Source organism: Bombina bombina, chromosome 9 (genome assembly GCF_027579735.1).
Source record: "Bombina bombina isolate aBomBom1 chromosome 9, aBomBom1.pri, whole genome shotgun sequence".
Taxonomy (NCBI): Eukaryota; Metazoa; Chordata; class Amphibia; order Anura; family Bombinatoridae; genus Bombina; species Bombina bombina.
Genome location: NC_069507.1, coordinates 27,747,495 through 27,772,926, shown reverse-complemented (window position 1 = coordinate 27,772,926; position 25,432 = coordinate 27,747,495). Strand labels below are relative to the sequence as shown.

The window sequence follows — 25,432 nt, the reverse complement described above, 5'->3', positions numbered from 1 at the left end:
AATCTAGCCATTAGGGTTTATTTTACAGGTAAGTATTTAGTTTTAAATCGAAATAATTTATTAAAGTATAGTGTAGTGTTAGGTGTAATTGTAACTTAGGTTAGGATTTATTTTACAGGTAAATTTCAGTTTATTTTAGCTAGGTAAGCTATTAAATAGTTAATAACTATTTAATAGCTATTGTACCTAGTTAAAATAAATTGAAATTTGCCTGTAAAATAAAAATAAATCCTAAAATAGCTACAATATAATTATTATTTATATTGTAGCTATATTAGGGTTTATTTTAAAGGTAAGTATTTAGTTTTAAATAGGATTAATTTAGTTAATAATAGAAATATTATTTAGATTTATTTAATTAATATTTAAGTTAGGGGGGTGTTAGGGTTAGGGTTAGACTTAGGTTTAGGGGTTAATAAATTTATTACAGTGGCGGCGGTGTAGGGGGGGCAGGATAGGGGTTAATAAATGTATTATAGGTGTAGGGGGGGGCAGATTAGGGGTTAATAAGTTTAATATAGGTTGCGGCGGGGTCCGGGAGCAGCGGTTTAGGGGATAAACTATTTATTTAGTTGTGGCGAGGTCCGGGAAAGGCAGAATATGGGGTTATTAACTTTATTATAGAGGGCGGCGGTATAGGGGGGGCAGGATAGGGGTTAATAAATGTATTATAGGTGTAGGGGGGGCAGATTAGGGGTTACTAGGTATAATGTAGTTTGCGGCGGTGTCCGGGAGCGGCGGTTTAGGGGTTAATACATTTATTATAGTTGCGGCGGGGTCAGGGAGCGGCGGTTTAGGGGTTAATATGTATAGAGTAGCTTGCGGTGGGCTCCGGGAGTGGCGGTTCAGGGGTTAATCAGTTTTTTATAGCTTGCGGTGGGCTCCGGGAGCGGCGGTTTAGGGGTTAATCAGTTTATTATAGCTTGCGGTGGGCTCCGGGAGCGGCGGTTTAGGGGGTAAACACTTTATTTAGTTGCGGCGGTGTAGGGGGGACAGATTAGGGGCGTTTAGACTCGGGGTACATGTTAGGGTGTTAGGTGCAGACATCTACCATAGAAATCAATGGGATGTCTGGCAGCAGCGAACTTGTACTTTCGCTATGGTCAGACTCCCATTGATTCCCATGGGATCCGACGCCTCCAGGGCTTAAAAAAACAGGTACGCTGGGCCGGAAAAGTGCCGAGCGTACCTGCTAGTTTTTTGATAACTAGCAAAAGTAGTCAGATTGTGCCGCACTTGTTTGTGGAACATCTGGAGTGACGTAAAAATCGATCTGTGTCGGACTGAGTCCGGCGGATCGAAGCTTACGTCACAAAATTCTACTTTTGCCGGTGTAAAGGGCTTGATAACTAAGGCGAATCAGCCTCGCCACAAATACGCTGCGGAATTCCAGCGTATTTGAGGTTGACGGCTTGATAACTACCCCCCTTTATATATATATATATATATATATATATATATAGAACCTATATCTGCATATACTTATGTACATACTGTGCTTTTAGGTTACAGTCTCTGTTCCGATGGGGTTGACAGTCTGGGCTATTACAATGGTTCACTGTCAGTGACAGAATTTGGTTCACAATGTCTGAACTGGACAGACTTCCCTGATTATATCCAGCAGTACCCTGTGAAAGGACTGGGAGACCATAATTACTGCAGAACCCCTGACGGAGGATCAGCACCCTGGTGTTTCTACCGACAAGCGACTGGTGTTATCAGCTGGGCTCAGTGTGACTGCAGCCAGGGTGAGAAGTGCACAGTCTCTGCTATAGATTTATGTTCTGTGTCTGACATGTTTCTTTAGGAAGGGTGTCAGATATCTGTGTTACAATAATCAGGCACTGACTAACTGTATGTGCAGGTATTTAAATGTTATTTTGTGTAGAATGTCGCTTGCAAGAAAGCAAAGCAAGAGACTTACATGTAAATGCCATTAAACCATATCTTTTTTTATTGAGATTTACTTTAAAGTGCTTAAAGCAGATCTCCTAACTATCTCCCTATTTGAGTGGGACAGTCCCTAATTCTGAGCTCTGTTCCTCTGAGAACGCCATATGTCCTTATTTGCAGAATTGCCGTTAGCCCCACCCACACACCACCCAGACACGCCCACCCACACACCACCCAGACACGCCCACCCACCAACCAGACATGCCCACACACCAACCAGACACGCCCACCCACCAACCAGACACGCCCACCCACCAACCAGACATGCCCACCCACCACCCAGACACGCCCACCCACCAACCAGACACGCCCACCCACCAACCAGACATGCCCACCCACCAACCAGACATGCCCATGACCTTGTCCACTCTCCATCCATGACCCCACCACTCCTGGCAAGCTCTGTCCATAAAATGGTGATGACCCCCCTCAACCTCTCAAGTCCCTAATACCCAGCCCAGCCACAAATGTTGTATGGCTAAAAGGGATAGTTAAAGTTATATTCTCCTTCAATTTGTTTTTTAAAGGTTTGTATTGTTCCATGTCCTGTTCTTCATGAATGGTGTTATAGATTACATTATAGAAAAATATATCAAATAAATACTGAATGTATATTGTACAGTTGCTTTACTGTCCCTTTTAAAGATATCATCCTATCAGTGATCATTTTGTGAAAGAAGAAAGGTTGCAAATGCAAATATATTGTTAAATGCTTCTAATAGGATGAGGATCTTAAAGGCAATGCTGTGCATTTTTCATACCTGTTTTGAATCCCTTTAAATAAGATACATCTTTCCCTTAAAGGGACATGAAACCCAACATTTGTCTTTCATTTGATTTAGGTAGAACATGTGAATTTACACAACTTTCCAGTATACTTCTATTATATAATTTGCTTTATTCTCTTGATATCCTTTGTTGAAAAGAATACTTAGGTAGGCTGAGGGGCAGCAATGCACTACTGGGCGCTACCTGCTGATTGGTAGCTGCACATGTTTATCTCTTTTCATTGGTTCACCAGATGTGTTCAGCTAGCTCCCAGTTGTGCATTACTGCTTCTTCAACAAAGGATAAAAAGAGAATGAAGCACATTTTATAATAGAAAGTTGTTTCAAACCACATGCTCTATCTGAATCATGAAATAATAATTTGGGGTTTAATGTCCCTTTAAATTAAATGGAAATGGTGCGTGTGAGATAGACACAGCTGTGTTTGGTGCGTGTGAGATGGATAGAGCTGTCTTTGGTGCGTGTGAAATGGATACAGGTGTGTCTTTGGTGCCTGTGAGATGGATACAGCTGTGTTTTTGGTGCGTGTGAGATGGATACAGCTGTGTTTTTGGTGCGTGTGAGATGGATAGAGCTGTCTTTGGTGCGTGTGAAATGGATACAGCTGTGTCTTTGGTGCCTGTGAGATGGATACAGCTGTGTTTTTGGTGCGTGTGAGATGGATACAGCTGTGTTTTTGGTGCGTGTGAGATGGATACAGCTGTGTTTTTGGTGCGTGTGAGATGGATACAGCTGTGTTCTTGGTGCGTGCGAGATGGACACAGCTGTGTTTTTGGTGCCTGTGAGATGGATACAGCTGTGTTTTTGGTGCCTGTGAGATGGATACAGCTGTGTTTTTGGTGCGTGTGAGATGGATACAGCTGTGTTTTTGGTGCGTGTGAGATGGATACAGCTGTGTCTGTGGTGCGTGTGAGATGGATACAGCTGTGTTTTTGGTGCGTGTGAGATGGATACAGCTGTGTTTTTGGTGCGTGTGAGATGGATACAGCTGTGTTTTTGGTGCGTGTGAGATGGATACAGCTGTGTTTTTAGTGCGTGTGTGATGGATACAGCTGTGTCTTTAGTGCGTGTGAGATGGATACAGGTGTGTCTTTAGTGCGTGTGAGATGGATACAGCTGTGTCTTTAGTGCGTGTGAGATGGATACAGCTGTGTTTTTGGTGCATGTGAGATGGATACAGCTGTGTTTTTGGTGCGTGTGAGATGGATACAGCTGTGTTTTTGGTGCGTGTGTGATGGATACAGCTGTGTCTTTAGTGCGTGTGAGATGGATACAGCTGTGTCTTTAGTACGTGTGAGATGGATACAGGTGTGTCTTTAGTACGTGTGAGATGGATACAGCTGTGTCTTTGGTGCGTGTGAGATGGACACAGCTGTGTTTTTGGTGCGTGTGTGATGGATACAGCTGTGTCTTTAGTACGTGTGAGATGGATGCAGCTGTGTCTTTGGTGCGTGTGAGATGGATACAGCTGTGTCTTTAGTACGTGTGAGATGGATACAGCTGTGTCTTTGGTGCGTGTGAGATGGACACAGCTGTGTTTGTGGTGCGTGTGAGATGGACACAGCTGTGTCTGTGGTGTGCGTGAGATGGACAAAGCTATGTCTTTAGTGCACGTGAGATGGATACAGCTGTGTCTTTAGTGCATGTGAGATGGATACAGCTGTGTCTTTGGTGCGTGTAAGATGGACACAGCTGTGTTTGTGGTGCGTGTGAGATGGACACAGCTGTGTTTGTGGTGCGTGTGAGATGGACACAGCTGTGTCTGTGGTGTGCGTGAGATGGACACAGCTGTGTCTTTAGTGCACGTGAGATGATACAGCTGTGTCTTTGGTGCGTGTGAGATGGATACAGCTGTGTTTTTGTGCGTGTGAGATGATACAGCTGTGTCTGGTGCGTGTAAGATGATACAGTTGTGTCTGGTGCGTGTGAGATGGATACAGCTGTGTTTTTGTGCGTGTGAGATGGATACAGCTGTGTTTTTGTGCGTGTGAGATGGATACAGCTGTGTTTTTGTGCGTGTGAGATGGATACAGCTGTGTCTTTGGTGCGTGTGAGATGGATACATCTGTGTCTGTGTTGCGTGTGAGATAGATACAGCTGTGTTTGTGGTGCGTGTGAGATGGATACAGCTGTGTCTGTGGTGCATGTGAGATGGATACAGCTGTGTTTGTGGTGCGTGTGTGAGATTAATACAGCTGTGTCTTTGGTGTGTGTGAGATTGACACAGCTGTAAAATTAAATAAATTGAACCCGGAGACTCTTCAATCACGATTAAAACATCATTTCTTTATTTCTCCAATTAAAACAGATACAGGAAAGTGCAATGATGGTGGTGTGTCTGTCAGACTCGGTGCCGCGTTTTGGCTATCATGCCGTAGTCATAGCGTGAGCACTGACAGAAACACCCAAGTATTTAAAATCAGAGACATCGTCTGATAGATTAAAAACAAAAGACAACCTCCTAATTAAAATAATGATGTATGCATAACTTGTGTTCAGATCACTTCTTTCCTTACATTGCTCTGTTTAAATCACCATTATAGGAATGGAAAATAATATCAAGTTAACCTAAAGTTGAAACTTACTTTAAGTGCAAGAATGTATAATAATATGTAACAATGTACTTTGAGATCCTAATAGGGACAAGTATAGTTGGATCAAAGGAAAGTGATACATTAGAATTATCTATCGTAGGTTATTTAGTGGATTACACGTGTGTAATCGTATTCGCAGTATGGGGTATACGGAGTGGCAGAGAAAAAAAAAAGAGAAGAAAGAAAGGGGCATTTACTGATTGTATTTGTTTTTTTTTTACCTCACGGATTTCCCCATATTTGTTTGTGTAACCTAATTGTTCACTGTCACTTATGGCAAAGTCAATTGAAATTCAAAGTCCATATCTATTGTCATATGTCATATTTAGGCTTGGAGTCCTGTCTATGTCAATTATTGTTTTATTTTATCTTAGCCTAGTTTAATTTAATTAGAAATTTGATAGTTCCAAAGGCATCAATTTAATCACTCCAGTGTTTGTACTGGAGAAGCCTTCCCCTACTTGCACAAACTCACAAGCCTTACAATTTGAGAAATTGCATTTATATAGACCCCCATAGTTGAGAGCCAAGAATTCTGGGTTTTAACTAAGCTTCTCAAACATGTTGGGGACACCCTGTTGCCTATTGTTAGACCTTTTTTGGATGCAAAGCGGCAACCTTTTCTCACAAAGTCCACTAGGTCATTGGGGGGTAGTTATCAAGCCGTCTACTTTTCTGGCTTCGCCGGCCCAATACGCCCGCCTAAGCTCGCCTCACATAGCCGCCGCGGACCTGAAAAAATACGCCTAAGTTATCAAATAAAGCTGTCAAAAAGCTGCGGGGCGATGAGCAGCGGACTGTGAGAGTTATCACTCATCCGATCTTGCTGCCCTTCGGCTTTTTCCCAGCTTTATTGCTAGCCTGTCACTAAGCACTCACACTAAACTACACTGTTCTACCCCCTATACCGGCGCCCCCGGAGCCTCCCGCAACTCAATAAAGTTACTAACCCCTAAACCGCCGCTCCTAGACCCCGCCGCAACTCTTATAAATGTATTAACCCCTAAACCGCCGCTCCTAGACCCTGCCGCAACTCTTATAAATGTATTAACCCCTAAACCGCCGCTCCCGGACACCGCTGCCACCTACAGTATACCTAGTAACCCCTATCCTGCCCCCCCTACACCGTCGCCCTCTATTATAAAATTATTAACCCCTATCCTGCTGATCCCGTACCTCTCCGCAACTAAATAAATAGTTTAACCCCTAAACCGCCACTCCCTGAACCCGCCGCAACCTATATTAAACCTATTAACCCCTATCCTGCCCTCCCTACACCGTCGCCACCTATAATAAATTTATTAACCCCTATCCTGCCCCCCACTACACCGCCGCCACTGTAATAAAATGATTAACCCCTAAACCTAAGTCTAACCCTAACCCTAACGCCCCCCTAACTTAAATATTAATTAAATAAATCTAAATAAATTAACTCTTATTAACTAAATGAATCCTATTTAAAACTGAATACTTACCTTTAAAATAAACCCTAATAGAGCTACAATATAAATAATAATTATATTCTAGCTATCTTAGGATTTATTTTTATTTTACAGGTACCTTTCAATTTATTTTAACCAGGTACAATAGCTATTAAATAGTTATTAACTATTTAATAGCTACCTAGCTAAAATAAAGAGAAATTTACCTGTAAAATTAATCCTAACCTAAGTTATAATTACACCTAACACTACACTATACTTTAATAAATTATTCCTATTTAAAAATAAATACTTACCTGTAAAATAAACCCTAAGATAGCTACAATATAATTAATAATTATATTGTAGCTATCTTAGGATTTATATTTATTTTACAGGTAACTTTGTATTTATTTTAGCTAGTTAGAATAGTTATTAAATAGTTATTAACTATTTAATAACTACCTAGCTAAAAGAAATACAAAATTACCTGTAAAATAAATCCTAACCTAAGTTACAATTAAACCTAATACTACACTATCATTAAATTAATTAAATAAACTACCTACAAATAACTACAATTAAATACAATTACATAAACTAACTAAAGTACAAAAAATAAAAAAAGCTAAGTTACAAAAAATAAAAAAATAAGTTACAAACATGTTAAAAATATTACAACAATTTTAAGCTACTTACACCTAATCTAAGCCCCCTAATAAAATAACAAACCCCCCCCAAAATAAAAAAATGCCCTACCCTATTCTAAATTAAATAAATTTCAAAGCTCTTTTACCTTACCAGCCCTTAAAAGGGCCATTTGTGGGGGCATGCCCCAAAGAAAACAGCTCTTTTGCCTGTAAAAGAAAAATACAACCCCCCCCAACATTAAAACCCACCACCCACATACCCCTAATCTAACCCAAACCCCCCTTACAAAAACCTAACACTAATCCCCTGAAGATCATCCTACCTTTAGTTGTCTTCACTCAGCCGAGCCACCGATGGAACTGAAGAGGACATCCGGAGCGGAAGAAGTTAATCCTCCAAGCGGCGCTGAAGAAATCTTCCATCCGATGAAGTCATCATCCAGGCGGCGCTGAAGAAAAGTCTTCGATCCGGCCCATGTCATCTTCAAAGAGGCGCTGAAGAGGTCTTCTATCCGGGCGAAGTCATCTTCCAAGCTGGGTCTTGAATCTTCCTTCCGCCAACGCGGAACCACCTTCTTCCCCGACGGACTACGACGAATGACGGCTCCTTTAAGGGACGTCATCCAAGATGGCGTCCCCTCAATTCCGATTGGCTGATAGGATTCTATCAGCCAATCGGAATTAAGGTAGGAAAAATCTGATTGGCTGATGGAATCAGCCAATCAGATTGAGCTCGCATTCTATTGGCTGTTCCGATCAGCCAATAGAATGCGAGCTCAATCTGATTGGCTGATTGGATAAGCCAATCGGATTGAACTTGAATCGGATTGGCTGATTGCATCAGCCAATCAGAATTTTCCTACCTTAATTCCGATTGGCTGATAGAATCCTATCAGCCAATTGGAATTGAGGGGACGCCATCTTGGATGACGTCCCTTAAAGGAGCCGTCATTCGTCGAAGTCCGTCGGTGAAGAAGATGGTTCCGCGTCGGCGGAAGGAAGATTCAAGACCCGGCTTTGAAGATGACTTCGCCCGGATAGAAGACCTCTTTGAAGATGACATCGGCCGGATCGAATACTTTTCTTCAGCGCCGCCTGGATGATGACTTCATCGGATGGAAGATTTCTTCAGCGCCGCTTGGAGGATTAACTTCTTCCGCTCCGGATGTCCTCTTCAGTTCCATCGGTGGCTCGGCTGAGTGAAGACAACTAAAGGTAGATTAGGGGTATGTGGGTGGTGGGTTTTAATGTTGGGGGGGGGTTGTATTTTTCTTTTACAGGCAAAAGAGCTGTTTTCTTTGGGGCATGCCCCCACAAATGGCCCTTTTAAGGGCTGGTAAGGTAAAAGAGCTTTGAAATTTATTTAATTTAGAATAGGGTAGGGCATTTTTTTATTTTGGGGGGGTTTGTTATTTTATTAGGGGGCTTAGATTAGGTGTAAGTAGCTTAAAATTGTTGTAATATTTTTAACATGTTTGTAACTTTTTTTTTATTTTTTGTAACTTAGCTTTTTTATTTTTTGTACTTTAGTTAGTTTATGTAATTGTATTTAATTGTAGTTATTTGTAGGTAGTTTATTTAATTAATTTAATGATAGTGTAGTATTAGGTTTAATTGTAACTTAAGTTAGGATTTATTTTACAGGTAATTTTGTATTTCTTTTAGCTAGGTAGTTATTAAATAGTTAATAACTATTTAATAACTATTCTAACTAGCTAAAATAAATACAAAGTTACCTGTAAAATAAATATAAATCCTAAGATAGCTACAATATAATTATTAATTACATTGTAGCTATCTTCGGGTTTATTTTACAGGTAAGTATTTATTTTTAAATGGGATTAATTTATTAAAGTATAGTGTAGTGTTAGGTGTAATTGTAACTTAGGTTAGAATTTATTTAACAGGTACATTTCTCTTTATTTTAGCTAGGTAAGCTATTAAATAGTTAATAACTATTTAATAGCTATTGTACCTAGTTAAAATAAATTGAAAGGTACCTGTAAAATAAATATAAATCCTAAGATAGCTAGAATATAATTATTATTTATATTGTAGCTATATTAGGGTTTATTTTAAAGGTAAGTATTTAGTTTTAAACAGGATTCATTTAGTTAATAAGAGTTAATTTATTTAGATTTATTTAATTAATATTTAAGTTAGGGGGGCGTTAGGGTTAGGGTTAGACTTAGGTTTAGGGGTTAATAATTTTATTACAGTGGCGGCGGCGTAGTGGGGGGCAGGATAGGGGTTAATAAATTTATTATAGGTGGCGACGGTGTAGGGGGGGCAGATTAGGGGTTAATAAATTTATTATAGGTGGCGACGGTGTAGGGGGGGCAGATTAGGGGTTAATAAATTTATTATAGGTGGCGACGGTGTAGGGGGGGCAGGATAGGGGTTAATAAATTTATTATAGGTGGCGACGGTGTAGGGGGGGCAGATTAGGGGTTAATACATTTAACATAGGTTGCGGCGGGTTCAGGGAGCGGCGGTTTAGGGGTTAATACATTTATTATAGTTGCGGTGGGCTCCGGGAGCGGCGGTTTATGGGTTAATATGTATAGAGTAGCTTGCGGTGGGCTCCGGGAGCGGCGGTTTAGGGGGTAATAACTTTATTTAGTTGCGGCGGTGTAGGGGGGGACAGATTAGTGGTGTTTAGACTCGGGGTACATGTCAGGGTGTTAGGTGTAGACAGCTCCCATAGAAATCAATGGGATGTCTGTCAGCAGCGAACTTGTACTTTCGCTATGGTCAGACTCCCATTGATTCCTATGGGATCCGCCGCCTCCAGGGGTGGCGGATTGAAAACCAGGTACGCTGGGCCGTAAAAGTGCCGAGCGTACCTGTTAGTTTTTTGATAACTAGCAAAAGTAGTGAGAATGTGCCGCACTTGTGTGCGGAACATCTGGAGTGACGTAAGAATCGATCTGTGTTGGACTGAGTCCGGCGGATCGATGCTTACGTCACAAAATTCTACTTTTGCCGGTCTCGAGCCTTTGATAACTAAGGCGTATCAGCCTCGCCACAAATACGCTGCGGAATTCCAGCGTATTTGAGGTTGACGGCTTGATAACTAGGCCCCATTGTCTGCAGCTAAGACCGGGAAGTGTTTTCTAATTATTCCACAAATCTGGATGAATTGGTCGCTGTAACCAGTGATAAAGGTCGTTTTAGTGGTCTGTTTAGTGGTTTGGGATCTAAAGCTGGACTTATTGAGTAGGAATTCTATCCTGTCCCTTGATTCAATTGACCTCCTAATTCCTTTTACCATTGGTTCTGGATAGGATCTAGAGATAAGTCTTTCTGTCAGTTCATCTGTCTGCTCTTGAAAATTCAGGTCATCAGAGCAATTTCTAAGAGTTCTGATGAACTGTCCTTTTGTGATGGCCTTAAAAACCCTGCAGAGGGTTTTCGGTAGATCTTGGTACTGATATATCCTCCTTTGTCAGAGTTGGAGCCCATGAGAGTGACGTCCAAGTAGTGTATACTTGATTTATTATACTCATAGGTAAATGAAAGACCTATGGTATTATGGTGCGTGTGAGATGGACACAGCTGTGTCTGTGGTGCATGTAAGATGGACACAGCTGTGTCTTTGGGGCTTGTGAGATGGATACAGCTGTCTTTGGTGCTTGTGAGATGGATACAGCTGTCTTTGGTGCATGTGAAATGGACACAGCTGTATATGTTGTGCGTGTAAGATGGACACAGCTGTGTCTTTGGTACTTGTGAGATGGATACAGCTGTCTTTGGTGCTTGTGAGATGGATACAGCTGTATATGTTGTGCTTGTGAGATGGATACAGCTGTGTCTTTGGTGCGTGTGAGATGGACACAGCTGTATATGTTGTGCTTGTGAGATGGATACAGCTGTGTCTTTGGTGCGTGTGAGATGGACACAGCTGTATATGTTGTGCTTGTGAGATGGATACAGCTGTGTCTTTGGTGCGTGTGAGATGGACACAGCTGTGTCTGTGGTGTGTGTGAGATGGACACAGCTGTGTCTTTGGTGCGTGTGAGATGGACACAGCTGTGTCTGTGGTGTGTGTGAGATGGACACAGCTGTGTCTGTGGTGTGTGTGAGATGGACACAGCTGTGTCTGTGGTGTGTGTGAGATGGACACAGCTGTGTCTGTGGTGCGTGTGAGATGGACACAGCTGTGTCTGTGGTGTGTGTGAGATGGATACAGCTGTGTCTGTGGTGTGTGTGAGATGGACACAGCTGTGTCTGTGGTGTGTGTGAGATGGATACAGCTGTGTCTGTGGTGTGTGTGAGATGGACACAGCTGTGTCTGTGGTGCGTGTGAGATGGATACAGCTGTGTCTGTGGTGCGTGTGAGATGGACACAGCTGTGTCTGTGGTGTGTGTGAGATGGATACAGCTGTGTCTGTGGTGTGTGTGAGATGGACACAGCTGTGTCTGTGGTGCGTGTGAGATGGACACAGCTGTGTGTTTGGTGCGTGTGAGATGGACACAGCTGTGTCTTTGGGGGGCAGTGGAGAATTCTATTGTCTTTAAATGAGTAATGGAATAACCCTACAACTTTGTATTTTTTGCTTCAGGTGCACTCCGTCTGGTGGGCGATTTGTCTCGGGACAAAGGGGCAGTACAGCTTTATTTCAATGGGATTTGGGGGTCTATTTGTGGTTATCATTGGACTGACTGGGATGCGAGTGTGGTCTGCAGACAGCTGGGCTTCAGGTTGGCACTGAGTATTACTAAGCTCTGTGAGGGTAATGGTCCTTCACTGTCCATAGGCACCAGTATACTGGTTGTTAAAGGGACATTTTATTTTGTTATATTATTTTATTTTAAAACTCCCCTGTGCATTTAATGCCTTTAAAAAAACTGTAAAAGTAAATTAGAGTTTACAGTTTTACTCCTGGAGTTCTATCTTGTTTTATAAACTGTGAGTATGAAAGTGCTATAACCACACAAATAAACTATATGACACATTAAATTGGTCTTAGTAGCACCCCTCTCTCTCGCTATTGTTTTTTAGACATATAGGGCCAAATTACGAGTGGCGCGCTAACAGTTACGTGCAAGCAATATTTTTTTTTTGTGGGTGTTTGCGTCGGATGTATCGCTCGTATTACAAGTTGAAAGTAAACGTGATTGATTGAGCGCAATTGAATTTAACATGCATAGGTAAAGCGTGACCTCAGAGCTTTCATTTAACTGTTTGTGAAACAGAAAAAAAAGTATATATTTGTTTTACATTTGCACAAAAACGTTACAAGGGCTTAAAGACATGAGGGGAAAAAAAGGCGGGAAAGGGCTTTAACATTGAAACACATGCATATACATGCCTAAATATGTATATGTATGTATATATATATATATATATATATATATATATATATATATATATATATATATATATATGTTTATATGTGTGAACATATGTATTATTATATGTTTATATGTATTTACAGACATATATACACACATAAACACTTAAATACATATGTAAACATATATAGAAATAAATATATAAGTGCACTGGAGCCGTTTGCAGTTAAATGCAGTTCCTACTTATTTACATAATGTTTGTAATGATTAGTATTGCAAACAGTATCCCAATGTAGATCGAGATATATAGGGCAAGATTACATATACGGCACAGGCTTCAGCACACCTGCTGAATCCCGCGCCCCCCCCCTGTAATTTCACCTTGCAAATCGGGGTATTACATAAATCCCACCACCAGTTCATAAAGTGCCGTAAGTCGGATAAACTAGCGATGTCCAGAAATGGGCGTAAATACAAATTTCTGGAGTTGCCAGTGACTTACGGCACTTTAGAAACTGTCGGCGCATAAAAAAATAAAAAACCCCATCAAATCTTGCGTAAAAGTCTAACCCGCCTCCCAAAAATAAACCTGACACGTCAAAACCTCTATATCCGCCATCAAATCCACATTGGAACTAATAATAAAAGTATTAACCCCTAAACCGACAACCCCCCACAATGCAATATGCCTAATTAAACTATTAACCCCTAATCCGCCATTCACACACACATAACAAACTACGTAATAAAAATATTAACCCCTAAATCCGCCAACCCCAACATCGCAAACTACCTATAAAAACTATTAACCCCTAATCCGCCATTAACCCACATCGCAAAAAAACGAATAAAACTATTAACCCCTAATCCGCCAAACCCACACAACGCAATAATCCTAATAAATCTAAGTCTAACCCCCCAAATAGGTACTCACCATCAGGTGAGGCGCTCTGGTTATTTTTACATTAATTCCAAAATCTTAGTTTACGACTAGGAGTCAACACATCCGGAGCCTATAGGATACACCATACAGGCGCTAGATTTATTTACTAGATTATCTATACACAGTTTGTAAATTAACTGCTTCACTGCTATAGAGAGCTGCATTGATTTGCCTAAATAAATGGTTAATAAAGTATTACCCGCTGGTGTTTTAGAGTTACTTTTATTTAATTAGTAGGAGCTTCTTTCCACGTTGTACACCTATATTGTAATCAGTTAAAAGATAAGACACCTCTCTCCATTAGCTCCTGATTTTTAGAATACTACAGTTCATAACTGAAAAAGCCCCCTTGAGCATAAATGGCGCATTGCGTATGCGCAAATCGCGGGTCCATGCAATATTGACTTGTTTCCGTTTGTGGACGATGAGTACAACATCAGGAGGACGTCGGAGTAGGAGGGCTCAGGCGGCCATCTATAAACGGCCGATGAGGAACTAGTAAGTATTATTACTTACACACTAGATATCGATCCACATTGGGATACTGTTTGCAATACTAATCGCTGCAAACATTATCTAAATAAGTAGGAACATTTTTTAGGTTGAGTGGCCCTTTAAGTAGATGAAAACATGTAACATATGCATGCAATATTCATATTTGTTATAGTGTATGTTTACTGTAAAGCAATTCTCTCTCTCTCATATTCATATTTTCATGTCGGGTTATCACACTTGAGAATATGTGATCGTGTTTGCGTGCGAGTAGGGTGTTTTTCCCCACTTTTTTTGCTCCATTTACTTCTTTGGTGGAATACGTAAACGCACGCAATATCTTTGGAGTTCTGCTTTTTGCATGCATCGGGTTACTGCACGAGCGACAACTTCTTACTTTTAACTTGTAATACATGTGCTACCCAACGCTCGCAAATAGCTTACTTCTAGCAGAGTTAACACGCGAGCTGGAGCATTAAATACTGCCCCACTTGGCCCATAGTATTTTATATTCAACAGTACTTTTGGAAATAGTCTTTTTGTATTGAACCCTAAATACATGACTTTGTTGCATCTCTAATAACTAGCGGACTAATACTGTTTGTTTTATTTTCTCTCTCTTGTATCAGTGAGATTGGTACAGCCTTGAGAAGCACAGAATACAGTTCATGGGCATCTCCAGTTCATCTTGATGCTTTAAACTGCAGAGGAGATGAGAAAGCTCTGCTACACTGCAACTACAGACAAGCCCTGAATACTGGCTGCAAGCAGGGGCTTATTGCCTCTGTAACCTGCTCCCCACCTGAAGGTAAATCCTCACTAGCTCTGCTACAGTGCAAATGTAATGCTCGTGGGATATTCCACTATCAGACCAAACTTGGCCAGTAGTCTTTTTATCCCGGCGTCAAGTGGATTGATAGGAAATATCCCAGAGCAGAGAGAGAGTTTGTAAAATAATGTAAGCAGTACTCACAGCAGGCAGGGCAGTACTCAGCAGCAATCCAGCAGTATGGCAGTTCAAGGGCAAACCAACAGAAGGACTGGAAACAGGCAGGAGTCTGCAACAAAAGGATATCCAGCAGTACAACAGTTCAGGGGCAAACCAATAGAATGGTCAGACAGGCAGAGTTCATCAACAGTTAAGCAATCCAGCAATGCAGAGGTTAAGGCAAGCAGAGTAGTCAAAACAGGCAGAGTTAATCAACTGTAAAACAATCCAGCAATTCAGGGGTTAAGGCAAGCAGAGTAGTCAAAACAGGCAGAGTTAATCAATGGTAAAGCAATCCAGCAATTCAGGGGTTAAGACAAGCAGTGTAGTCAAACAGGCAGAGTTCATCAACAGTTAAGCAGTCCAGCAATTCAGGGGTTAAGGCAAGCAGAATAGTCAAAACAGGCAGAGTTCAGCAACAGTGAATCAATACAGCAATTCAGCATACAGATATACAGCACCCAGGAGCACAAGAAGTAACACCTATACCTTGGCACAGGTGAGAGAGACTGAGGCCTTTACATAGGGAAGACAGGGCAGGCGGTAATGATGTCATCACTGTGCTGCAGTTACACTGCTGTATCCCTAGCAACAGGAGGAGTGCCTGTGTCTATGGCAACGGCCACAGCAGAGCAGAGGAGCAGCGTGACAGCAACTGCAGACAGGCCCTGAATACTGGCTGCAAGCAGGGGTTTATTGCCTCTGTAACTTGCTCCCCATCTAAAGGTAAATCCTCACTAGCTCTGCTACACTGCAACTACAGACAGACCCTGAATATGAATACTGGCTGCAAGCAGGGGTTTATTGCCTCTGTAACTTGCTCCCCACCTGAAGGTAAATCCTCACTGTTTGTGACAGATCATGTGACAGTAGGATTTGCACTGCCTCACTTTATATCCTACAATTCCTGTAGCAAACAGCTCTTAAGGCTAACTGTTTTATTGAGGTGAATGTTAATAGAGGACACTTGGTTAGAATCATAGTTACGATATTTCATATCAGTGCAGATAAACTACAGCTTGTGGATAACATCCAACCCTCCAGTGTTTGTTTTTGTGTGACCCTGAGTGCCACTGAGCAAAAAATAGACAGTAATTTCTTATAAAACACAACTGCACACTTCTCACTGGGTCTAATCTGCAGAAAACGAAGATAATCACAAAATGTTTATTGTCCCTTAAAGGGACATGAAACCCAAACATTTTCATTCATGATTGAGATAGAGAATACATTTTTAAATAACTTTCCAATCTACTTATGTTATCATCTACTTCTGTTATCAAATGTGCTTTATTCTCTTCAAATTGTTTGTTGAATGAGCAGCAATGCACTACTGGGAGTAAGCTGATCACATTGGTAAGCCAATGAAAAAAAGGCATATATGTGCAGGTACCAATCAGCAGCTAGCTCCCAGCTTCTGAGCCTTCCTATGTATGCTTTTCAACAAAGGATACCAAGAGAACTAAACAAATTACATAATAGAAGTAAATTGAAAGTTGATTAAAATTGAGTACTCCATTTATATAATTTGGTTTCCTGTCCCTTTAAGCTTCTGCACCAATTAAGTTATACAACTCTACTGGTAGATGAGCTAAGTTACCTATAGTGACAATTAGACATGAGCATGGGTGAAAAATGAGTTTAGTCCGAAATATTTGTTTCTGATTCGGATTTCGGTTCGGCCGAAGTTCGTTCATTCAGGGATTCAGTTTACGAATATTGGATTTGGAATTGTTACTGTTAATTCCAATGGGAGCAGCTAATATAGATAATTAATATTATCAAAAATCTTACATTATAGGATTCAAACAATTAAAAAAATATCTTTCAATGTTAAAAGAATATACAGCTTCTGTATGACTAAATCCCAGCATTTAGTGCCTGGCCGGCTGTCCCTAACATCAGTCATTAGTGATGCTATAGCAGGATTGGGCAGGGGATGACACATGAATGGTCAGACCCCCTGTACATCATTATAAATCAAGGAGCTTATTAACCAAACAATATGATTCTTCCCCCCATTTATGCACCTTTTTTGGTGCCAAACGGCATGAACAAATTAATGAATCAATTTAATCAATCAATCATTTGCTTTTCGTCCATTTTATCCATTAATGTATTCAGCTGTCCGTGTATCAACCGACTTGACGAATCAGCAAAATTCAAACAATTTACATTCGCCTGAAACCCAAATGCACATCTGTGTGTGTGATTAAAGGGATAGTCTAGTCAAAATTAAACTTTCATGATTCAGATGGAGTAGGCATTTTTAAGCAACTTTCTAATTTACTCCTATTATCAATTTTTCGTCATTCTCTTGCAGCTAGATTACGAGTCTTGCGTTATGAGAAAAAAAGCAGCGTTAAGGCTCATAACGCTGCTTTTTTACTACCGCTGGTATTACGAGTCTTGCAGATTTAGGGGCACCGCACACTTTTTTGGCCTTACCGCAAATCAACTTATACAATTTGTGTATAGTCTATTTTCAATGGGACTTCCATTGCGTCGATATTACAAGTTTGTCCTGGGAGGCTAAAAAGTGAGCGGTACACCCTATACCGTCAAGATTCGTAACGCATTCTAAAGTCAGTAGTTATGAGTTTTACACTACAACGCTGTAGCATAAAACTCATAGCTAAAGTGCTAAAAACTACACTAACACCCATAAACTACCTATCAACCCCTAAACCGAGGCCCTCCTGCATTGCAAATACTATAATAAAAATATTAACCCATAATATGCTGCTCCGGTCATCGCCGCCACTATAATAAACATATTAACCCCTAAACCGCCCCACTCTCGCATCGCAAACACTAGTTAAATATTATTAACCCCTAATCTCCCGCCCCTAACATCGCCACCACCTACTTTCATTTATTAACCCCTAATCTGCCGCCCCAACGTTGCCACCACTATACTAAATTTATTAACCCCTAAACCTAAGTCTAACCCTAACACCCCCTAACTTAAATATAATTAAAATAAGTCTAAATAAAACTTACTATTAATAACTAAATAATTCCCATTTAAAACTAAATACTTACCTGTAAAATAAACCCTAAGCTAGCTACAATATAACTAATAGTTACATTGTAGCTAGCGTTTATTTTTATTTTACAGGCAACTTTGTATTTATTTTAACTAGTCAGATTAGTTACTAAATAGTTATTAACTATTTAATAAATACCTAGCTAAAATAAATACAAATTGACCTGTAAAATAAAACCTAACCTGTCTTACACTAACACCTAACCCTACAATTAAATAAATTCCCTAAATTAAATACAAATAACTAAATTCAATACAATTAGCTAAATTACAAAAAAAACCAAAAAAACACTAAATTACAGAAAATAAAAAACAAATTACAAGATCTTTAAACTAATTACACCTAATCTAATAGCCCTATCAAAATAAAAAAGCCCACCCAAAATAAAAAAAAACCTAGCCTAAACTAAGCTACCAATAGCCCTCAAAAGGGCCTTTTGCGGGGCATTGCCCCAAAGAAATCAGCTCTTTTACCTGTCAAAAAACAATACAAACAACCACCCCAACAGTAAAACCCACCACCCACACAACCAACCCCCCAAATAAAAGCCTAACTAAAAAAACCTAAGCTTCCCATTGCCCTGAAAAGGGCATTTGGATGGGCATTGCCCTTAAAGGGCATTTAGCTCTATTGCAGCCCAAACCCCTAATCTAAAAATAAAACCCACCCAATACACCCTTAAAAAATCCTAACACTAACCCCCGAAGATCCACTTACAGTTTTGAAGACCGGACATCCATCCTCAACGAAGCCGGGAGAAGTCTTCATCCAAGCGGCAAGAAGTCCTCAACGAACCCGGGAGAAGTCTTCATCCAAGCCGGCAGAAGTGGTCCTCTAGACGGGCAGAAGTCTTCACCCAGATGGCATCTTCTATCTTCATCCTTCCGATGCGGAGCGGCTCCATCTTCAAGACATCCGGCGGCGGAGCATCCTCTTCAATCAATGGCTTCTTCTACAATGAAGGTTCCTTTAAATGACGTCATCCAAGATTGCGTCCCTTAGATTCCAATTGGCTGATAGAATTCTATCAGCCAATCAGAATTAAGGTTGAAAAAATCCTATTCACTGATGCCATCAGCCAATAGGATTAAACTTATCCTATCAGCCAATAGAATGCAAGCTCAATCCTATTGGCTGATTGGATCAGCCAATAGGATTGAAGTTCAATCCTATTGGCTGATTGCATCAGCCAATATGATTTTTTCAACCTTAATTCCGATTGGCTGATAGAATTCTATCAGCCAATCGGAATCTAAGGGACACCATCTTGGATGACATCATTTAAAGGAACCTTCATTGTAGAAGAAGCCGTTGATTGAAGAGGATGCTCCGCGCCGGATGTCTTGAAGATGGAGCTGCTCTGCGTCGGAAGGATGAAGATAGAAGATGCCGTCTGGGTGAAGACTTCTGCCCGTCTGGAGGACCACTGCTGCCGGCTTGGATGAAGACTTCTCCTGGCTTCGTTGAGGACTTCTTGCCGCTTGGATGAAGACTTCTCCCGGCTTCGTTGAGGATGGATGTCCGGTCTTCAAAACTGTAAGTGGATCTTCGGGGGTTAGTGTTAGGATTTTTTAAGGGTGTATTGGGTAGGTTTTATTTTTAGATTAGGGGTTTGGGCTGCAATAGAGCTAAATGCCCCTTTAAGGGCAATGCACATCCAAATGCCCTTTTCAGAACAATGGGAGCTTAGGTTTTTTAATTTAGGCTTTTATTTGGGGGGTTGGTTGTGTGGGTGGTGGGTTTTACTGTTGGGGGGGTTGTTGGAATTTTTTTTACAGGTAAAAGAGCTGATTTATTTGGGGCAATGCCCCACAAAAGGCCCTTTTAAGGGCTATTGGTAGTTTAGTTTAGGCTGGTTTTTTTTTTTTTTTTGGGTGGGCTTTTTTTATTTTGATAGGGCTATTAGATTAGACGTAATTAGTTTAAAGATCTTGTAATTTGTTTTTTTTATTTTCTGTAATTTAGTGGGGGTTTTTTGTAATTTAGCTAATTGTATTGAATTTAGCTAATTGTATTGAATTTAGTTAATTGTATTTAATTTAGGGAATTTATTTAATTGTAGGGTTAGGTTAGGTGTTAGTGTAAGACAGGTTAGGTTTTATTTTACAGGTCAATTTGTATTTATTTTAGCTAGGTAGTTATTCAATAGTTAATAACTATTTAGTAACTATTCTACCTAGTTAAAATAAATACAAACTTGCCTGTAAAATAACAATAAACCCTAAGCTAGCTACAATGTAACTATTAGTTATATTGTAGCTAGTTTAAGGTTTATTTTACAGGTAAGTATTTAGTTTTAAATAGGAATTATTTAGTTATTAATAGTAAGTTTTATTTAGATTTATTTTAATTATATTTAAGTTAGGGGGTGTTAGGGTTAGTGTTAGACTTAGGGTTAGGGGTTAATAACTTTAGTATAGTGTCAGCGACGTTGGGGGCGGCAGATTAGGGGTTAATAAATGTAGGTAGGTGGTGGCGATGTTAGGGGCAGCAGATTAGGAGTTAATAATATTTAACTAGTGTTTGCGATGCGGGAGTGCGGCTGTTTAGGGGTTAATATGTTTATTATAGTGGCAGGGATGTCCAGAGCGGCAGATTAGGGGTTAATAAGTATAATGTAGATGTTGGGGCGGCAGATTAGGGGTTAATAAGTGTAAGATTAGGGGTGTTTAGACTCGGGGTTCATGTTAGGGTGTTAGGTGTAAACATAAATTTAGTTTCCCCATAGGAATCAATGGGGCTGCGTTACTGAGCTTTACGCTGCTTTTTTGCAGGTGTTAGACTTTTTCTCAGCCGGCTCTCCCTATTGATGTCTATGGGGAAATCATGCATGAGCACGTACAACCAGCTCACCGCTGACTTAAGCAGTGCTGGTATTGGAGTGCGGTATGGAGCACAATTTTGCTCTATGCTCACTTCTTGCCTTTTTATGCCGGGTTTGTAAATAACTGTAATACCAGCGCTGCAGGGAAGTGAGTGGTGAGAAAAAAGTGCACGTTAGCACCGCACAGCTCATAACACAAAACTCGTAATCTAGCCGTTGGTATCTTCATTGGAAAAGGCAGGAATGTAATCATAGGAGCTGGCCCATTTTTGGTTCAGAACCTGGGTAGCGCTTTATGATTGGTGTCTAAATGTAGCTACCAATCAGCAAGCACTACCCAGGTACTGAACCAAAAAGGGCCGACTCCTAAGCTTACATTCAAATAAAGATACCAAAAGAACACAGAAAAATTGATAATAGGAGTAAATTAGAAAGTTGCTTAAAATGCTGCTCTATCTGAATCATGCAAGTTTAATTTTGACTAGACTGTCCCTTTAAGCCAATATTGTTAGTTTTCAGAAAGTGTGCAATGTCAATAATATAATGTAAAAAAGATAGGTTCATGTCCTTTCCATAGAAATATCAGTAATTAAGTTGAGAAATAGCCAATGTTACGGCTAGATTTAGAGTTTTGCGTTAGAAGGGGTGCGTTAGCTACGCATGCTTTTTTTCCCCCACACCTTTTAAACAATGCTGGTATTTAGAGTTCTCTGAAGGGCTGCGTTAGGCTCCAAAAAGGGAGCGTAGAGCATAATTTACCGCCACTGCAACTCTAAATACCAGCGTTGCTTACGGACCCGGCCTGCTTCAAAAACGTGCTCGTGCACGATATCCCCATAGGAAACAATGGGGCAGTTTGAGCTGAAAAAAAACCTAACACCTGCAAAAAAGCAGCGTTCAGCTCCTAACGCAGCCCCATTGTTTCCTATGGGGAAACACTTCCTAAGTCTGCACCTAACACCCTAACATGTACTCCGAGTCTAAACACCCCTAACCTTACAATTATTAACCCCTAATCTGCCGCCCCCGCTATCGCTGACCCCTGCATATTATTATTAACCCCTAATCTGCCGCTCCGTACACCGCCGCAACCTACATTATAGCTATGTACCCCTAATCTGCTGCCCCTAACACCGCCGACCCCTATATTATATTTATTAACCCCTAATCTGCCGCCCCCAACATCGCCGCCACCTACCTACAATTATTAACCCCTAATCTTCCGACCAGACCTCACCGCTACTATAATAAAGTTATTAACCCCTAATCCGCCTCACTCCCGCCTCAATAACCCTATAATAAATAGTATTATCCCCTAATCTGCCCTCCCTAACATCGCTGACATCTAACTTCAAGTATTAACCCCTAATCTGCCGACCGGACCTCACCGCTACTCTAATAAATGTATTAACCCCTAAAGCTAAGTCTAACCCTAACACTAACACCCCCCTAAGTTAAATATAATTTTTATCTAACAAAATAAATTAACTCTTATTAAATAAATTATTCCTATTTAAAGCTAAATAGTTACCTGTAAAATAAACCCTAATATAGCTACAATATAAATTATAATTATATTGTAGCTATTTTAGGATTAATATTTATTTTACAGGTAACTTTGTATTAATTTTAACCAGGTACAATAGCTATTAAATAGTTATTAACTATTTAATAGCTACCTAGTTAAAATAATTACAAAATTACCTGTAAAATAAATCCTAACCTAAGTTACAATTAAACCTAACACTACACTATCAATAAATGAATTACATAAAATACCTACAAATAAATACAATTAAATAAACTAACTAAAGTACAAAAAATAAAAAAAGAACTAAGTTACTAAAAATAAAAAAATAATTTACAAACATTATAAAAATATTACAACAATTTTAAGCTAATTACACCTACTCTAAGCCCCCTAATAAAATAACAAAGCCCCCCAAAATAAAAAAATGCCATACCCTATTCTAAAATAAAAATAGAAAAGCTCTTTTACCTTACCAGCCCTTAAGTTATATTTAACTTAGGGGGGTGTTAGTGTCAGGGTTAGACTTAGCTTTAGGGGAAGCAGTGAGGTCCGGTCGGCAGATTAGGGGTTAATACTTGAAGTTAGGTGTCAGAGATGTTAGGGAGGGCAGATTAGGGGTTAATACTATTTATTATAGGGTTATTGAGGCGGGAGTGAGGCGGATTAGGGGTTAATAACTTTATTATAGTAGCGGTGAGGTCCGGTCGGAAGATTAGGGGTTAATAATTGTAGGTAGGTGGCGACGTTGGGGGCGGCAGATTAGGGGTTAATAAATATAATATAGGGGTCGGCGGTGTTAGGGGCAGCAGATTAGGGGTACATAGGGATAATGTAGGTTGCGGCGGTGTGTGGTCGGCAGATTAGGGGTTAAACATTTTTATTAGAGTGGCGGCGATGTGGGGGTCCTCAGTTTAGGGGTACATAGGTAGTTTATGGGTGTTAGTGTACTTTAGAGCACAGTAGTTAAGAGCTTTATAAACCGGCGTTAGCCCAGAAAGCTCTTAACTCCTGGCTTTTCTCTGCGGCTGGAGTCTTTTCGTTAGATTTCTAACGCTCACTTCAGCCAAGACTCTAAATACCGGCGTTAGAAAGATCCCATTGAAAAGATAGGATACGCAAATGGCGTAGGGGTATCTGCGGTATGGAAAAGTCGGCTGGAAAGTGAGCGTTAGACCCTTTCCTGACTGACTCTAAAAACCAGCGGTAGCCCAAAACCAGCGTTAGGAGCCCCTAACGCTGGTTTTGACGGCTAACGCAGAACTCTAAATCTAAGCGTTAGTGAATAGTAGAAATAACACAGCACAGAAACAATGAAATGAGCAAACACACAAGCTTTTTCAAACAGCTGATAGCCACACCTCTAAACACTTACCCATATATATTGTGTTTTGTGGGTTATGTTACTAATCTGTTCTATTGTACCTATTTAATGTATGGGAGATGAAATATCACTTCATTTTCTATCTCTGTTAATTAATTAATCATTTTGATCCATTCATTCACTAAGTCATTTATTTAATAATTTATTGGCCCTGGAGTTGCTAACACAGCACTGTTCACAATTCCTTCTTCTCCCTTATCTGAAGAGTAGGTTTGATGCCTCCGCTCCGACTGGTTGGAGGACAGAACCAATATGAGGGTCGTGTAGAAATCTACTATGATGGAAGATGGGGAACAATCTGTGATGATCATTGGGATGATAAAGATGCTGAAGTTGTGTGCAGACAGCTGGGACTCAGGTGAGATCAGTAGGATGATAAAGATACTGATGTTGTGTGCAGACAGCTGGGGCTCAGGTGAGATCATTGGGATGATAAAGATACTGATGTTGTGTGCAGACAGGTAGACTCAGGTGAGATCATTCGGATGATAAAGATGCTGATGTGTGCAGACAGCTGGGACTCAGGTGAGATCAGTAGGATGATAAAGATACTGATGTTGTGTGCAGACAGCTGGGGCTTAGGTGAGATCATTGGGATGATAAAGATACTGATGTTGTGTGCAGACAGCTGGGGCTCAGGTGAGATCAGTAGGATAATAAAAATACTGATGTGTGCAGACAGCTGGGACTCAGGTGAGATCAGTAGGATGATAAAGATACTGATGTTGTGTGCATACAGCTGGGGCTCAGGTGAGATCATTGGGATGATAAAGATACTGATGTTGTGTGCAGACAGCTGGGGCTCAGGTGAGATCATTGGGATGAAGATACTGATGTTGTGTGCAGACAGCTGGGACTCAGGTGAGATCTTTGGGATGATAAAGATGCTGATGTTGTGTGCAGACAGCTGGTACTCAGGTGAGATCATTAGGGTGATAAAGATGCTGATGTTGTGTGCAGACAGCTGAGACTCAGGTGAGATCATTGGGATGATAAAGAGGCTGATGTTGTAACATAGTAACATAGTAGATGAGGTTGAAAAAAGACCGAAGTCCATCGAGTCCAACCTATACAAATCTAAAATATATACAAAAAGCTCCAGTTATTCTTAAATAATCCCACTAAAAGGTGAGCCATTTAATACTAGCAATCATATCAATAAATGTTGTTTATAGACAGAAATGTATCCAAACATTTTTTAAATGTATCTAGGGTATTGGCATTCACTACCTCCTTTGGTAATGAGTTCCACAATTTTATTGCTCTTTCAGTGAAAAAATGTTTCCGTTGCAGGAGATTAAATCTCCTTTCCTCCAACCTTAAATTGTGACCTCTGGTCACAAACAATTTTCTTGGAATAAACAGACCTTCTGCCATCTCTGTATATGGGCCTTGAATATATTTATATAAAGTAATCATGTCACCTCTTAAGCGCCTTTCTTCTAAAGAAAACAGACCCAGTTTGGCTAGCCTCTCCTCATAGGTTAAATTCTCCAAACCCCTTATTAGCTTTGTGGCC

The 25,432-nt window shown here is 40.4% G+C and overlaps 1 protein-coding gene across 3 annotated transcripts in view; it reads left to right on the top strand.

The window, feature by feature from the left end:
- Nucleotides 1-25,432, top strand: part of LOC128639809 (neurotrypsin-like) — a 114,163-nt gene that overhangs the window by 31,435 nt on the left and 57,296 nt on the right. Inside the window, exons 3-6 of one of the 3 annotated variants that reach the window (XM_053691998.1) lie at nucleotides 1,506-1,748; nucleotides 11,972-12,110; nucleotides 14,769-14,947; nucleotides 24,124-24,271. In XM_053691998.1, the coding sequence (XP_053547973.1) occupies nucleotides 1,506-1,748; nucleotides 11,972-12,110; nucleotides 14,769-14,947; nucleotides 24,124-24,271 (709 nt within the window). The remainder of the gene's footprint in view (nucleotides 1-1,505; nucleotides 1,749-11,971; nucleotides 12,111-14,768; nucleotides 14,948-24,123; nucleotides 24,272-25,432) is intronic. The other 2 variants (XM_053691999.1, XM_053692000.1) reach the window with 2 other exon arrangements.